Consider the following 17,013-nt stretch of genomic DNA (forward strand, 5'->3'; position numbering starts at 1 on the left):
CTACCACAGGCCCAAGGAAATGGACCTTAAACCTCTCAAACTGTGAGCCAAGATAAATCTTAATGTCTTTGTAAGCTGATTGTCTCAGGTATTTTATTAAAATAATGGAGAGCTGGTTAATATACCACTCCTCTGCAGTAAGGAATAATGAGGCAAGAGAAGATGAAATACTTGCTCAAAGTCACATAAGTTAGAAGTGGTAAAGCCAGGCTTCAGATACAGGATGCTTGGAAATACTACTAAGTAGGATGCTGTGGATCTCAAAAGCACTGATGCAGAATGGTCTGTGGCCAACTATTATTTTAGAAAACGCTGCCGAACAAAATTGATATTATAATTTCCTTGTGGAATGAAACAATATTTGATTTTCTAAATGTGAAGCTAGATGTTTGACCATTTATATAAAATGTGCATCTTAGATGGGTAAAGTTATTTCAAGGAGTGAAATGGTAGAGGGAAAATGAAGGTGATAGGCATTTTTAACTTTATGCTGCATGAGATTTTGCAACCAGAGTGCATTAATCTTTTGTGTCACAATTTTTCAGTCTTATTTTTATTTAAAAAATAAGTAAGGGGTCATATGGAAAACAGTTTGTCCTTACAGATGTTTCTACAATTGTGTTTTTGGCTTTGATCACATATTTCCTTCTTTCAAAAGTTGATCCAAGTATCTGTTAAAATTCAAATTACAAAATGTTCTATAATTATTTTCGGCTCATATAAAGGCTTTGACCTTCAACCTCTTTAGCTTTGGCCCCATTACATTTATAATTATTTTCCAGTAACCAGATTTGGGGTTGTTGTTTCATCCAAAAACATCTAAAGGATCATTTTTAAGAGCAGAACAAAATGGAGGGTTTTGCGTCTGGACTTAAGAAAACCTGGCTCTGCATCTTCAGGTAGTGCCACTTTTCAATCTTTACTAACTGGAAACCTCTGGAGCTCTTGCAGCAGGGATGAAATGCATATATGGGGCATTTTACATGCAAGGGCAGCAGAGTGCTGCCCTTGCATGTAAACTCTGAGAGGACTATTAGGACAACAAGAGAAAGGTCTTCCTCTTCTAGCTCCTTCTGCAACAAGAATTTCTTTGAGCCACTGAGATATTCTACTCTAGAGACTTGAACGATTCACCCGAGCTTATGGGAGACATATCACATATGGATTTCCATCAGGAAGCACATACAACACAAAGCTGAGGACCAAAACTATCCTTCATCATACAACAAATGTCCAATTCCCCTTCCCTAGCCGCTCCCTTACATTCTCCCCAGTCCTGCATACCATCAATGACACAGGCAGGGTCCAATGCAGAGCAGTCTTTGAAGCCCTGGCAGCCCTCTGCCCATGGATGTTTCCATTTCCCCTTCACATGCACTTGGACATCCTCAACATGAAGAAGAAGGCAGGAAGCAATGTGCGATCTAAACACAAAGCCTGGTTACAACACGAGAGGGCATTCAAAGGCCCACTTGCCTATTCTTTGGAAAGTAAAATAAAATAAAATAGAAAAAACTGCTCAGGAAAATTCTTTTGAGTCTTATATCATTGAGAAGCTAAAATGAACATAAAGCAGAAGCTGTCTTCAAAGAAAAAGAATAAAATGGCACACTTTCTTAGAGGTATTGATATAGACATAGATTTAGATAAATTGGCTATGCATTTTATACATCCATAATAAATATACATATAAATACTCTATATACCAATGGCCATCCATTAACAGAAGGGTTTTATCTGGGGCATCTACAATAAAGGAACTAGGGATCCAACTGAAAGCCAAACAGGGCAAAGGTACAGAATTGAACAAGAAGAAATGGAGAGGCATAGATCTACCCCTTGATATCTTTATTGAAAAAAGAAACAGTAACCTACTGGGCGTGCACAACAAGAAGCACAACCTATAGCGAGCAACAGTGAAAGATAAATCTGAGTTCACAGCAGGATACAAGCCACCATCTGGCACTTCTGCCAGCTTCAAACCTGGACAAAACCACATTCAAGGTCAGAGGTTAAAATAAATAAATAATTACACAAAATGGAAGACCAAGGGAACCCCCAAAATTTGAACACCAAATGCTCAAAATTACCCCTAGTGCATAAATTGTCTCACACTGTTTTGAACAATGCATCAGATAATCTCTTAGCCATAGCCATTATCTTAAGTTAGGAGAAATTTAAAGCAAAAGATGGTGGGGGAGGGAGGCTGTCTCCTTTAGAAAGCTGGAAAAGTCCCAGGGACTCTCTTTTAACCTTTCACAGTATTAATTGTGTCCATTAATAAACTGAATGAAGCTACACATTCTCTAGAATCAATCAGTCCATTAATATTTATTGAGTGTGAACTTGGGTCTAGGCTCTGGGTAAATAAAGATGGACAAACTTGAATGCTGTCTCCATGGAGATCACAGTCTGTGTTACCTGGACTGGGCTGCACCATCAGCATTCCAACAAATGATATGTTTCAGTAAACTCACAGCCCTGTGGACCCATCTCCAAAGCCCACACCACAGCTTCTAATCTCAAATCCAGATTTAACTCTTGGGTTTGGAATATAGAGTTCACCTACCTACGATAACATCATCATTTATAAATAATGCTTGGGTCTTCATCAACCCACAATGGTTGAGTTTCCCTGCATTCAGCTGCATTGTGATCTTAAGAGGTTTCTGTTTGTGTTACCTGAGGCCCTTCAAATCAATAGAATTAACTGTGGTTTAAAATCTCAAGGTGTGTATCACCAAATGAAATCATTGACACTCATGATAAATCATGCGATGCTAACATGTGCTTTGGATGTGGCTTGCTCCCCAAACACTGCTATGTTGAAGCTGGGCCTCCAATGTGGTAAGATTGAGAGGTGGCATAGAACCTTTAAGAGGTGGAGCTTAGGGGAAAGTGGTTAACTCACTGGGCTGCTGCCCTTAGAAGGAATGGATACTGGCCCTCAAAGTGAGTTAGTTCCTGCAAAGGTAAAATAGTTGTTAGAAAAGGGCAAGGAGAGGCCCGGCGCCGGTGGCTCACGCCTGTAATCCTAGCTACTCAGGTGGCTGAGATCTGAGAATCGCGGTTCAAAGCCAGCCCGGGCAGAAAAGACCATGAGACTCCTATCTCCAATAAACCACTAGAAAACCGGAAGTGGCGCTGTGGCTCAAGTGGTAGAGCGCTCGCCTTGAGCTGAAGAGCTGAGGGACAGCGCCCAGGCCCAGAGTTCAAGCCCCACGACCGACAAAAAAAAAAAAAGAAAAGGGCAAGGAGAACAGAGAGGGGAAGGGTGGGTGAATGTTGTCATTATATTCAATGTCCAGATATGAAAATGGTACCAGGGCCAGGTGCTGGTGGCTCATGCCTATAACTCTAACTACTGAGGGGACTAAGATTTAAGGATCACAATTTTAGAAGCCAGCCCAGCCAGGAAAGTCAACGAGACTGTTTGTCTCCAGTTACCTACCAAAAAGCCAGACATGGAGTTGTGACTCAAGGGGTAGATTGCTATTCTTGAACAAAACAGCTCAAGGACAGCACCCAGGCCCTGAGTTCAAACCCCAGGACACACACACATACACACACACACACACACACACACACACACACACACACACACACACACACACACACATACACACAAGAAATAGAGAATGGAACCAGGTAAATTGAAGGGATGAGTGGGATTGGAAGGGATGTGGTGAATGATGGAAGGGGTGACATCATTCAAGATGCATTGTACTCACAAACTGACATGTTGAATTGAAACCCCTTTGTACAACTATTTAAAGATAATATTTATTTATTTATTTTATTTGTATTTTTGTCAGTCGTGGAGGTTGACCTCTGGGCTTGGGCACTGACCCTCAGCTCTTCAGCTCAAGGTGAGCACTCTACCGCTTGAGCCACAGCGCCACTTCCAGTTTTCTGGTGGTTTATTGGAGATAAGAGTTTCACGGACTTTCCTGCCTGGGCTGGCTTTGAACCATGATCCTCAGATCTCAGCCTCTTGAGTAGCTAGGATTACAGGCATGAGCCTTATCTTTAATGCCCGGCTAAATAGATAATAATTTTTTAAAGAAGAAAGACTGCTTTCTAGCTCCACGTTTAACAGGGCCTAATCTCTCTCTCTCTCCCTCCGTCCCTCCCCCTCCCCCCCTCTCTCCATCTCTCTCTCTGCATCTCTCCCTTTTCCTCCTTCTGAGCCCTTCATGTTACAAAGCTCCCATAAGGATGTGAAAAAAACTAGGACCATCACAGAGGTTGAACTAGTCTATTTAGACGTGCTGCCTCCAAAGGCTGTGAAATAAATGAACCTCTTTTTCATATATAATGCATCAGCTTCTGGCATTTCATTGTAGCTGTGGAAAACTAACTGATACAGCAAAGAATGAGTGAGTAAAAGCCATGAGCACCTGTGGGTAGGCTGGCAGCCATCTTTTGTCTCCATTTGTTTTCATGATAAGAGGCTATAATGGGTTATAACCTCATCAAAGATGCTTCTGAGGGCAAGAATTTCATTTGGAGTAAGTAGCTCATCAGTACATCAGCTGTTGGCCCAGGCTACGCATAGTTTACTATGCTACACAGAAATCATGACTGATAGATTGCCAAGTTATTTCAGGAAGTAGTGTTTTCACTTACTCTTCCCCTTTTAGGACATAGGTTTTTTTCCACACTAATCCTTGCTTTAATAACAGTTAAACTACATTAACTTACATTAATTTTTAAACACCTTTTCTATGCAGTTTTCACTTGTGCTCAATGCATAAGCTACATCTTAATTTCTAGCTGTCCAAAGATGGTCAAGTAGCATCTGACTTGCAAAATAATGTCAGACCAGGCTCAATTTGGTCATATTATGCCACAGACTGACATAGAAGAAAAAGAGCTATTCTAAACTAGCACACAAGTCTCTGAGACAAAATATATAAACATAATTTAATGAAACAAAATCTGAAACAAAATCTCTACCATTCTTCCCTCTTCTATCACAGCCCATAAGAGAAGTAAGTTGACATTTACAGATAATTCTTTTGTCAGTGCCATTCCTAAGTCAAGCATGAAGAATGCTCCTAAATTTTGCTCCAAGGATTCACAAAGTGTTAAATGAGCTCTCAGAAGAACCTAGAAATTGTCCTCTCTCTGAAAATCCCAGGAAATGAAAGATCCCAAACTAAATCCCTCAAGAAAGAAAATTATACACTGCTAGAATCTGGTACTCTTTAGTTAAAGGAGCACCTTCCAGGGGTTTCTCAGGAAAGAAAACACTTAATAAATTGTCATAGCAGTGAGTCAGCCTGATGAGAACTGTTGTCTAGTTCAACCTGGATAACCCCACAAAGTCTGGGGAGTAATGGGTGAGTATGGCTTCTATGTCAACTCCACACCAGTCATACGCACAGAGAGATATCTGATAGCCATGTTTATGACATGGAATTGCCATTCTAAAAAAATACTGTAAAAATGCTTGTGCAAAAACAGCATCCACATCACCTGGAAAGGTAGAAATGCCAGCTCTCAGGTGCACACAGACCTAAGTCAGACTTCTGGATTCCCCTTTAATCCATGCTTCTACACATCTAGCAAGCACGTCTGCATCAAGGCAAGCTTGAGAAGCATGTGTACAATTAATGAAATCATTGCAGGGCAGGCCCTCTCCCAGTTCTTATTAGTAATCAGAGAATGAAAAGATTTTCCCTTCTCCTAAGAAAGTGCCAGGAACCCGCAGGTTAAAGAGAGTCAAGGTGAGATTTCAATGTTTTTCTTCTGTTTAATGTCTAAGCTAACTACTACCACATTCCCCTTCATTTATGATTTGAGAACCTTGGTCACTAGTAACAGATCTCATTCACTCAAATCCATGGTATAACCAGCAACATCCTGCTACTTAACCATTCTGTTCCAAGTACACAAGCAAGGTTAACAACTCAGAGAGACCACATGGATAAAAACCCACCACATTGCTCCCCAACACAACCAAGAAACAACTAATCCTCCTTTATAACTTTCCCCTTTAGGCACTTACAAGTATCTAGCTATTACAGACCACATGAAATACAACATAATGCATTAGCTAAAACTAGACATCAAACTTTTGATCATTTATTTTAAAATCATCAAAACTTACTTTTTAAACAAGAAGTATACAAGCTCCTTTTCCTCTATTAATTTTTTGGCCTAAAAAATACAATTACCATTCTTGGCAATATAACCAAAATATAGTGTTAATACACTGAGAATATTTCCACATAAAAAAATAAAGACCAGTAATACCCAAATGTTCCAATATACCACCAGTGGCTGCTCTTATTTTGTTTCTGGTGGCTTACATTTCAGAACAATAAGAATCTGGAAAAGCAATAGCAGGATAAAACATACTGCTGAAGATTCAGAAATGATATACATAGCAGAAAGAACCTTCTTGAACAAGGTGTATGAATTCCAGGTATCCTGTGTCACTGTGCCTCACCTGCCATCATCAAAGCTATAGGAGCAATGTTGTACTGTATCTCTGCCTCCTTCATGATTAGCTACTTGATACTCAAGAAAACAGGCCTGTGTCCTCTGGGCCAGCTGTCTTCATGGGCAGGTGGCAGTGCTGAGCACTGTCTTGGTTTGCTCTGTCTTGATTTGAACTATCATATCCTTGTTGCTATTTTTTCAGCCCTAAGCCTCGTCATCATCCGTCTAGCCACTTCCTTCTTTAGTGGTAATTAACATTAGTCATAAGCCAAAAATGATTCCACATAAGAAGTAAAATAAACACAACCCTTCTTACCTTTCATGCCAAACTTGGAGTGTCTTGCCAACTTAAGCAAAAACAGCATCACCAGCAGACAAAATCCAACCACAGAAGCAATTACCACCACAGCATAGACCTAGGAAGAGAGGAGGCCAGTGACAATCTTGCTAATTAGTTCCTTATAATTCTATGGTATTGATGATGATAGCTACTGTTAACTGAATGTTTACTACTTGTTTCTATTCAGATATATCTGCTCACTCAATCCTCCACACATAGATCTTACTGTTATTCCTACTTTATAAATCAGAAGATAGAGGTGACGGCTTGGACAAATGAGTATCTTCATCTAATGGATATTTTAGTAGTTCTAGTTACTGTAGGGAGATAGAGGATTGATAAATAGATCCATCCATTTCAACTAGGCATAAAGGAAGACAGATAGAAGGGTGAGAAAGGGAAACAGAGATGGGCAGTCTATGGAACATAAATGGTAAAATACTATTTTGTCTATTATTATTATTATTATGTTTGATTAATTGATTGGTGGTACTGAGGATTGAATTTAGGCTATAGTGTTTGCTAGGTGGGGGCTCTACCACTTGAGCCACACATCCAAACTAGCTTTTTACTGGTTATTTTGGAAATGAGGGCTAATTAACTTTTCTGTCTGGGATGGCCTTGAACCACAGTCCTCTGGATGTCAGCCTCCTGAATAGCTAGGATTTCAGGTGTGAGCCACCAGTACTAGGCTAAACATACAATTTTTTAGACTAATGAAATATAAAATGGTGTTAATTTTACTATTTTACTTTGTGTATGTTTGAAAATTTCCCCAAACAAGTTGGAATTGGTAGGGCACCTTGGGAAGCAAGTGGTCACTGTTAGGTGAGTGCCACTTGTGACAATTCTTACATTGTACACTCAAGATCTGAGCATACCATCCTAGTATGAGCAATAAAGGACAGAAAGAAGGATTTTGTTTTGTTTTATTTTCAGTTTAAAAATGGAATTGCAAGGGTGTGGGTTTTACAAGTGGGTAGATCTGTAAATTCTGTCACAGTTCGGAGGAGGAGAGGTCAGAGGCAAATAGAAGTCAGTCCTCATTGATGTCACTGCTACTCTGAAGTGTTTTATGAGCAAGATGCTATTAGTACATGTTGCATCCTACCAAATGAGGGTAGAAGTACACTTTTGCGCATGACCGTCCAGTTTTGCTCAGCCCAAGGTGTGTTGTGTTGTGTGTGTGTGCTGATTCTGGAGGTTGAGTTGAGAGCCTGGGCATTGTCCTTTTGCTTTTTAGCTCAAGGCTGGCCACCCTACCTCTTTGAGCTCCACTTCCTGCCTTTTATGCTGATTAGTTGGAGATAAGAATCACATACACTTTGCTGCCCCAGCTCTCTTTGAGTCTTGATTCTCAGATCTCAGCTTCTGGGTGCTAGGATTACAAGTGTGAGCCACCAGAGCCTGGTTCAAGGTCTTGTTTTTAAAATAAACATTCCAAGAAATTGGCAAACTTTTGCTGCAAGTGTCAAAAAGTGAATAAACAGGATCTTCCAGCCATACAGTCTCTGTTGTAAGGATTCAGCTTTGCCAGTGTAGTATGAAAGCCATCAGGGAAGATATGAAAACGTGGACTAAGACACTTGATCTTCATGTGTCAATCTGCTTAGCAATCATTAAAATAGGTAGTACTGTTTTCCTCTGATGTGATCATTTACACCATTCACCATTTCTCTCCCCCGCAAGTTTCTCCTTAACACCCATGTTCTGACTTGCTTGTAGTGGAGACATATTACTGCAGGGCAGATAATTTTATTGTAAGTCTGAGATCTTAGTCTAAAGTCTGAGATCTTAGATAATGTTGCCACCCACAGGACATTTGCCAGTTCTAGCTTGTCACCCCAGGAGAAGGTGCGACTAGCACCTACTGGGTAGAAGCCAGGGACACTGCTGAATATGGTCGGGATAAGCCCCTACCTCAAATTATTCATCTTAAAGTGCAAATTGAGTCAAGGTTGGAAAACCCTGCCCTAGAAGTCTCTTTCACTCTGCCCTAATAAATGCCAACTCTCCAAACAGTAGCCACTTTCTCAATCAGGTCTTAGAACCAGAACATGACTGATTAGAGCCTCTAGCCAAGACGTGTAGTGAAACTTGACTAGTTAAGTATCCAACTTAACTAGTGCCTTTATACCACTAAGGTGTGGGCATGCTTGTTACAGCAGCAGTGCTTATCCTGACTGATAAATCTGATAGTAAGAGGAACTACCAAGCAGAGATTGTCAAGTATACAAGTTATTCCTGAGCATAAAAATTAGATGTATCACTTATGGAGACATATGACTTCAGAATTAGTTGGTTTCTCTGCATCTTGTAAATTCCCCATAGAAATTGGTGACTGTAATAATTCTCTATCATGAAGTTTGTTACGAATCCTCAATGAGTTAATACAGATGATGGACTTAGAAAGATGTCTACTACAATAGATACCTTAATATTGATTGGCAAGAGTAAGGAAGAGGATGCTGGTAGAACTAAAATTGAAAGACAAATTAAATAAGAAATCCAAGGTCAGATCTCTCAAGCTTGGAAATTTGATCCAGTCTGTCCAGATATAAAACCTATGAATTATGCATGACACTGCCTCTCCAAACTGTGTGGTTGTCAAGGAATGTAGGGAAGTGAAAGCATTTAGCAGTATCCTTCCAGGATGTCTACTGGAGATAGTATTAGGTAAGTCAAGAGCACAGTAAAGTACTAAACTGACCCCTTGCCAAACTCAAGCTAAAGTATGATGAATCTCGCCTTTGTGTGTTAGGTACCTGTGTACAGTACCTGTTCTCATGGACAGTGCTCCTGACCATGTCTGAGTGTAGACTTAATTCTGCCTCACTAGCCTATGTATACACGGAATTGCAGCAATTCCTACAAGACTAGTTGCAGATCCATTTATTCTAACCAAACCACTCTCACTCACACTTACCTAAGGTGCTCGGACTTTCTGTTATGATTGGCGTAAATCTTTGTTTCTAATGAATGTTTCATGGGAAAGAAGTCAAATTTCAGCTATAAATTTCTTGACTTCAATGAATTCTATAATGCTATATATAGAAAGAGAACATTGAACTAAATTCAAGGTAAATTTATAGATAAGAATGTTGACGTGGAGACTAAGTGACTTCTCTCAATAGCACCAGGGGACAGTCTCTTGCTCTTTTGGAAAGGTCTCTGGCTGAGATTCAGGAATTCAGGCTCCTTATGCTTTCAGGATCCCTAGGCTTTGCTGGATATGGGAGCTAAAGCAGATACTTCAGTTCCCAAAGCTTCTACTTCCTCATGAAGCAGTAACTCTTTCTCTGCTTTCTCTATGTAAGTCTAGAATGGGTAAGTCAACATGGAAATTGGAAGTAGCTAGTCATTTGCAAATAAACATTCTTACCTATTTAAGTCATTCTAAATATAAACTCTTTAAGGAACAAAGACCCCTATGACGATCAGAAGAATCATTTTTTTCAAAACCCATAAAGGCAAAGTTTCATATCCTGTGCATGTGTTGAGATAAGGTGGCCTTTATGTGGAAGACATGCATGGGTAAATCTTGATTAGTTGACTGCATGGGTGAATCTTAACTAGTTCACTGGATAGTTGGTTGGTTTTCATTCAAGGATAGTTCTTAGAATAAAACAAATTTGCAAATTCCTTGTAAATCCAACAATTATTATTATAATCATCATCATCATTATTATTTGATGGCACTAGGATTTGAACTCAGGGTTTCATGCTTGCTAGGCAAGCAAGATCTGCCATTTGAGCCATGCCGCATTTTTTTCACTCTTCTGTCTGCTGACGCAAAACCACTATTTTCCTATCATTGCCTCCTAAGTATCTGGGATTACAGATATAGACCACCACACTCAGCCCCATGCTAGAGCTATGGTATCCTCCAAAGAAAAGCAATTGTGCAATCTGTCTCTGTAAAGAGCCAGGTAGTAAGCATGATCAAGCTCTTCAGTCCATAAGAACTTTGCTGCAGTGACTTCAGTCATCACTGTAGCACAATAGTAGTCACAGCTAATACACAAGCAAGTAGGCATGGCTGGATTCCAATAAAACTTTATTTATGGTAAGTCCCCAAATTTGACTTTCATAAAGTTTTCATGTCTTGAACCATCATTCTTCTTTTGAAATTTTAAAAACCATGTTTTTAAAATGGGCACAATGGAACTAATTTGTAATCCCACAAACTAAGACAGCAAACGAATTGAAGGTGTACTAGCAAGCACAAAGCTGAATTCAATCCTCAGTCTTATCGAAACAATTAAAAGAATGTAAAAATTACTTTAGCCTGGAAACAGCACAGAAACAAAGGGTGAGGCAGAATTGACCCATAGGTCCTACTTTGGCAGCATGACAACAGAGAGGGAAAGAAAAGGATGGATTCATAATTCTATGAATAAAGAGCCCTCAATACACACTGTGTGCACAGGAGAAGTGACAGACTAATACCACCATTGGTCCATAGGAACTGTGATGTCTCTTATGGGACTTCTCACTTGGAAACAAAGCTAAACATCTTGGACTACTTTGGGACCAAATCTCCAGCTTCTCCTATGACTGTACATACACATTGTGCCCTTCTGCCAAGGACAGTTGACAAGCTGTTGATCACAAAACCTATAGTTTCCTTTCCCTCAATTCCAATGTGTGTCAACCCTGCAGAAACCACACAAAATGCCACCTTACAGCTACAGTCTATCTCTGCTAAAGGATAGGCTTCTCCATGAGGATATGAGTTTCATTTCTATGTTATATCCTCCTATAACTGCTGGATTCCTACATTTAGTAGACCCTCAAACTTTTACATAAAGATTTGAAGAGACAAGTGTGCTCTCTGAATGAAAGCCATCATTTCTTGATCTCCATCTAGTGCTCACCTTGACTGACATTTGGAACAGGCACCACTAACAATTTAATGTGGCACACATTCACATTGAAAAAACAAAAGTACATAGAAGGAGAAACAGGAGTTGAATGCTGGTGGCTCATGCCTATAATCCTAGCTACTTAGAAGGCTGAGAACTGAGGATTGTAGTCTGAGCTCCAATTATCCACCAAAAATCTAGAAATAGAGGTGTTGCCCAAGGGATAGAGTATCAATCTTGAGCAAAAATGCTAAGGCACAGCACCTAGGCCCTGAGAGCAAACTCTATTACTGCCACAAGGAAGTTGGAGACCCTATCATTTATCATTTTTCTTGAATCTTTCCACTGATAACCCTTCTAACATGTCATGGCCTTTTTACATCTACACAATGCAAAATGTCTTCTGGAAGCAGCTTCAGTTACTCTCATATGGAAGCATCCGAGATGCTCAGAACCACTGTGGGAGGCACCTGCGTATCCACTCACCGAAAGATGTTCCCGACCAGTTTTGTCAGTAACATCCGTGGAAGGGATTTCATTACTTTTGTTGGTGGTGTCCTCTATGTCAATCATCGCCGTTGAGTCTTAAATTGGAGAAAGGAGTAAAGAAGAAATACGAAGTTGTCATTCAGCTACTGACAAATACAAGGCCACAGTAAGACCCAAAACAAAACAAGGCAGATCACAGTGATTCCAAATTATCGTCAGCTCCAGGCTGATCTGGAGAAGCATGGCCCACTGCTGAGTTAAATACACTGTAGCGTCACGATTGCATGAAGCTAAACTTTTATTCAGCCCAGATCTTTCCATCATTGTTCTGTTGGTCAAGTTCTAAACCTGGTGTAGAGATTCTTCTTTGTGTGCAAGAAACTACTTCTTTTATTCAGGGCCTCTTTAAAACAAATGTGAAGGAGAATGGATCATCTAAAACTCATCACAGAAGAGACTTTGGAAACCAAGTCTGACTGCGGGTTTGCCAGATAAAAAAGAGGAAATGACTAATCTAAGGCCAGCCAGCACAGAGAGAGCAGAGCTCTGGACATCAGTGCAGATTTAAAATGAATAGCACTGAGCCCAGGGCAGATACATCTCATTTGAATAAAAGTTAAATGCTTAAAATGGAACCTGCTATAAGCATCAATAGGGCACTGGAGTCCACAAAAGGAACTTCTTCGAAGAGTTCTGAACTGCCAATAATCCCATTTCAACTACTCAAAGTTAGACCAATGCAACACTCAGAATCGTAATGATACATTTTCACTTTATCTGGTCTCAAAGGCCTCTGGGAATCAATTTTAGTCTACTGGATTAATATAGAAATAAACACTGATTTTTGTAGGCAAAGTTTTCATTTTATTTTAACTTTTTTATCATCTTTAAGTAGCTGTGCAAAGGAATTGCCATTTAACAAAGTTGTTTATAAATATAATCTGTCTTGATCAAAGTGTTCATTAGTAATATTGCATATGAAATATCATAAAAGATTCTTGAGTTTAGAACAAATAATATTGATTATCAGTGTCTGTATTTTTACTTTCAAACAGGTATAGCAATTTTAATTTCCATCCTGAATATGCTATCTCATTAACTCCGTCCCAGGTAAACATTTCTACTAAGAATCCTCATGTTGGCCTTGGTAACAATCAATTTAAATTATCTTTTTATTAGCAAAATGCTCCTTTGAATATGAATGAAAAAACAGAAAAAAGCACCTATTATTGGTTTGATATTTTATTGGTAATGACAAGTGTCACATCCCCACCACATTCATTGTAAATTTCTTTTTTTGGGGGGGGAGTCCGGTCGTGGGTCTAAACTCTGGGCCTGGGCGCTGTCCCTCAGCTCTTCAGCTCAAGACTAGCGCTCTACCACTTAAGCCACAGCGCCACTTCCAGATTTTTTCTTTTTGCTTATTTGGTGCTGAGGAATCGAACCCAGGGCCTCAGGCATGCAAGGCAAGCGCTCTACCACTGAGCCACCTTCCCAGCCCTCATTGTAAATATCTTAACTCTTATTGATTTCACATGTGAACAGATTTTATTTATTTGTTTGCTTATGTTATGTTATAGTCATTCACTCATGCAAAATTAAAACCATTTAAAACTTCATAGTTTAAAATCATGACATTTTTGCCCAAAGGCTCAACATGGGAATTGATACCAATGGAAAGATGAGTGTTTGTATGTATATTTAGATATAAAGTTAAAGAACAGGCTTTTGACCATTCTTCAATCTTAAGCTACATCTTGAAATGTAGCCTCTCACTTCACTAAAGTTAGTAGCTTTGGGGTCATAGTAGTGGTTTGTTGGAAATGGCTTAAAAATGGGTTCTTATACCCAGTAACGCATGTTTGGCATTTGGTCAAACTAGCAAAGCAGATGCAAGATACTTAAAGGCTGGTATGCTGGACTTTTGAATTCCTTCCCTCAGACATTCCTGAGTATTTCACTTTGTTTTAGGATTTAAGCTTCTCACTTCCAAGGAAATGGAGCCTTACTCCAGGAATGGATCTAATTAGCCAAAGGTGAGCCCACCTCTCTTCTCAGTAATGCAGTGGACTATGACTTAACTGACTGCTTTTGCTTTTGTTTCTGTTCTTGTGACAGTACTGAGAACTGAACTCAGGGCTTGTTAGGCAGAGACTTACTATTTGAGCCACAACTTCAGTCTTTTGGGCTTTGATTGTTTTTATAAATGGTCTTACTTTCTGCCTGGTCTAGGCTGGACAAGATCCTAGCTGAGATGACAGGTGCATGTTACCACACCCAGCCTGTAATTGGTTAGTAGGAGGTCTTTCAAACATTCTGATTGGGCTAGCCTTGAACCACGATCTTCTTGATCTTTGCCTCTCAAGTAGCTGGGATTACAGACTCTCCTTCTGAGTACAAAGAGGGCTTGGTGAGCCTCTAAGGTCCTGAATCTGTGTCACCATCAGACTCTCTTCTCGCCTTCCCATCAGTGTTGGTGGAAATAGCTCTATGCCAGCCTCAAGTTACAGCTATAAGGAAAACCAGCTTTCAGCAAAGCTGGCATTGTGGGCTGAGGGATTGAAAGCAGGTGAATGGAAGTCCCCAGTGATAGATACAGTTGAGCTGCCCGTACAGACAGGCCTTAAGCCAGCCCTCCCTTGGAAGTTCCTCTCCATGAGCCACACTGCTCATTATAACAGAAATAGTTCTAAATTGGGTTTACTGTCATAGACAGAAACTGATATTACCCCCCCACCCCCTTTTCTTGGTAGTCATGGCTTTTAAACAGGTAATTAGTTCCCAATTGTGGAAGCAAAATGTCTGTTCCAGCAGAATGGATTTACTACTTCCAAGAACAGAGGCTGAGAGAGAAAGTCTATTTACAGGCACTCTAAATATCAAGGGAAAACAGCCATCAATACTGAATGATTTTTTTTTGAGATGTTTTTTTGGCCTATGTAGTGCTTAACGTATATATTTGCCTGAGCTTAAAGGTCTTCTTTTGGTTGATATATTTCATTATACGCAAACATTGTTCAAAAAAAAAAAAGAAAGAAAATGTGATAGTTACCATCATAAATGAGATCAATGTAATTCGGGTTTGCACCTATAAAACAAAACAAGGCAAAGATTTGTAAGTATGCGTTTTAGAGTTAACAAAACTACTCTTTATACCAACTAAAATGGGCTAAGTTTACACTGAGGATTTCATAATCAAATATACTGTTCCAGGAAAGTTAAATTACACCTGAAGTTCTTGTTTGCATTTTGTAAATTCTGTCTCTTCCCCAGACCTCCAAAAAGGAAAAGAGTAATGAGAAGTCAAAATCACTTCATAGCCCAATAAATTATGAATTATATGTATATAATATATATGGTTGACTATATGAACTCTAATTTTAGTAATTTTTAACCCCAGAAATTGGTCATTTGCATAACACTTTAAAAAATTCTCTGCTTATTTGGGTATTACTGTCAAGATATATATGATGTTCATGAACATTTGATTAACACTGGACAAAATGACATAAATGACATCTACAGCATGACTTTACTCTCTTCCCAGATATCCTAGAGATGCAAAGGCTGTTGACAAATTATCCTTGCCCTAAAGCATCACTGAAAGAAATAACATGTAGTTTCCCCCATTGAAATCATCAATGGACAAGATTTTAAATGAATGTTTTGTCAAATAAAAAATATGAGTATATCAGCTTAATTTTGTGAATGATTCTGTAGTCAACAGGAAGGTCAAAGTATTCTGCTTACAAACATCTCCATGAAACATGCTAACAACATTTAAAATTCTTTTGAATTTCCAACAAGAATTAGTAGCAAAAACATTTGCTACTTCTTTTCTGAGCACAGCTAACTGGAGTCTTTATGTACTACTTGGCAATTATATTAAATTTTGTTCTAATACTTAAGTGACTGAAATATAAATTTCCAAACTCTTTGATATACTTTTGCCTCTACTTTCCATGTAAAATAGTGAGACTTGTAAAGCATAAAGCTTATTCTGTTTTCATTTCATTTTTGAACACTCAGCAGGAAAAAAAAATCATTAAAATAAAGTGAAATGAGCTAAGTTTCTGCCCATGAATTGCCCTGGGAAAAATCGAGGTAGGTCTAAATGAAGAATCAAATAAAAGTTTCCCTAATGTTCACATTTCCACACATTTCAATTAGGAGACTATCTGTTTACCAAGGAAAAAAATTAAATGGATGGCTCTGTACTTTGATTTAGAGATACCGCAAACTGCTGTGGTGTTCTTGCTTTTTTCCCAACTCCAGGAACACTTTTCTTGTAGGATAGCTTATGACAAAACCACGTGAAATAGATCAGTACCCAGCCTGTGTGGCTACCTGCTTGACACGTGTAAATCTCAATTGTATTTTCAGGAGCCTTATTATCCTCAACATCATTCCCAGGTGGTTTCCAGTTACAATCTCAATATGCATTATCAAGATTATTTGTAGTTGATTTGACACTCCTGAAAAGAGACTTTAGCTTTCCCTTGAACTAAGAGCCCTAAGGTGGTCCCAGGATCAGACTTGCTGGTGTCATCTGCAGAGCACCCATCCATTTTCTGAAGTCCTCCGTTTTTGCAAAGACTAAAAGACTCCAGACCAGATGAGGTTTCCTACCCCATGGGGGATTTACCACCCCAACTGAAGAGTAAGTTCTAAAACCTCAAAGGAGCAAACCATTCTCTGAGCTGCTCAGTAATAGGGTATTTGAGATGTTACTCTGCAATCCTCTCATTCTGCACCTACCTCTACATAGAGTCTTAGTCTGCAAGGGTACACATGTTCCAGTGAGACCCCTCATTTCTAAACTTCACTTGATATGTCCAGGACCCAGAATCCTCTTCTTATCTTCCCCAA

The 17,013-nt window shown here is 39.3% G+C and overlaps 1 protein-coding gene across 4 annotated transcripts in view; it reads right to left on the reverse strand.

Moving 5' to 3' along the window:
* Positions 1–17,013, reverse strand: part of Ntrk2 (neurotrophic receptor tyrosine kinase 2) — a 371,115-nt gene that overhangs the window by 281,103 nt on the left and 72,999 nt on the right. For 3 of the 4 annotated variants that reach the window (XM_042696232.1, XM_042696230.1, XM_042696233.1), the window contains exons 9-11: positions 15,197–15,232; positions 12,142–12,239; positions 6,767–6,866 (exon numbers count right to left, since the gene is read on the reverse strand). In XM_042696232.1, the coding sequence (XP_042552166.1) occupies positions 6,767–6,866; positions 12,142–12,239; positions 15,197–15,232 (234 nt within the window). The remainder of the gene's footprint in view (positions 1–6,766; positions 6,867–12,141; positions 12,240–15,196; positions 15,233–17,013) is intronic. The other variant, XM_042696231.1, reaches the window with a different exon arrangement.

The sequence above is a fragment of the Dipodomys spectabilis genome, unplaced genomic scaffold (assembly GCF_019054845.1).
Source record: "Dipodomys spectabilis isolate Male_0828 unplaced genomic scaffold, ASM1905484v1 ptg000204l, whole genome shotgun sequence".
In the NCBI taxonomy this organism is placed as follows: domain Eukaryota; kingdom Metazoa; phylum Chordata; class Mammalia; order Rodentia; family Heteromyidae; genus Dipodomys; species Dipodomys spectabilis.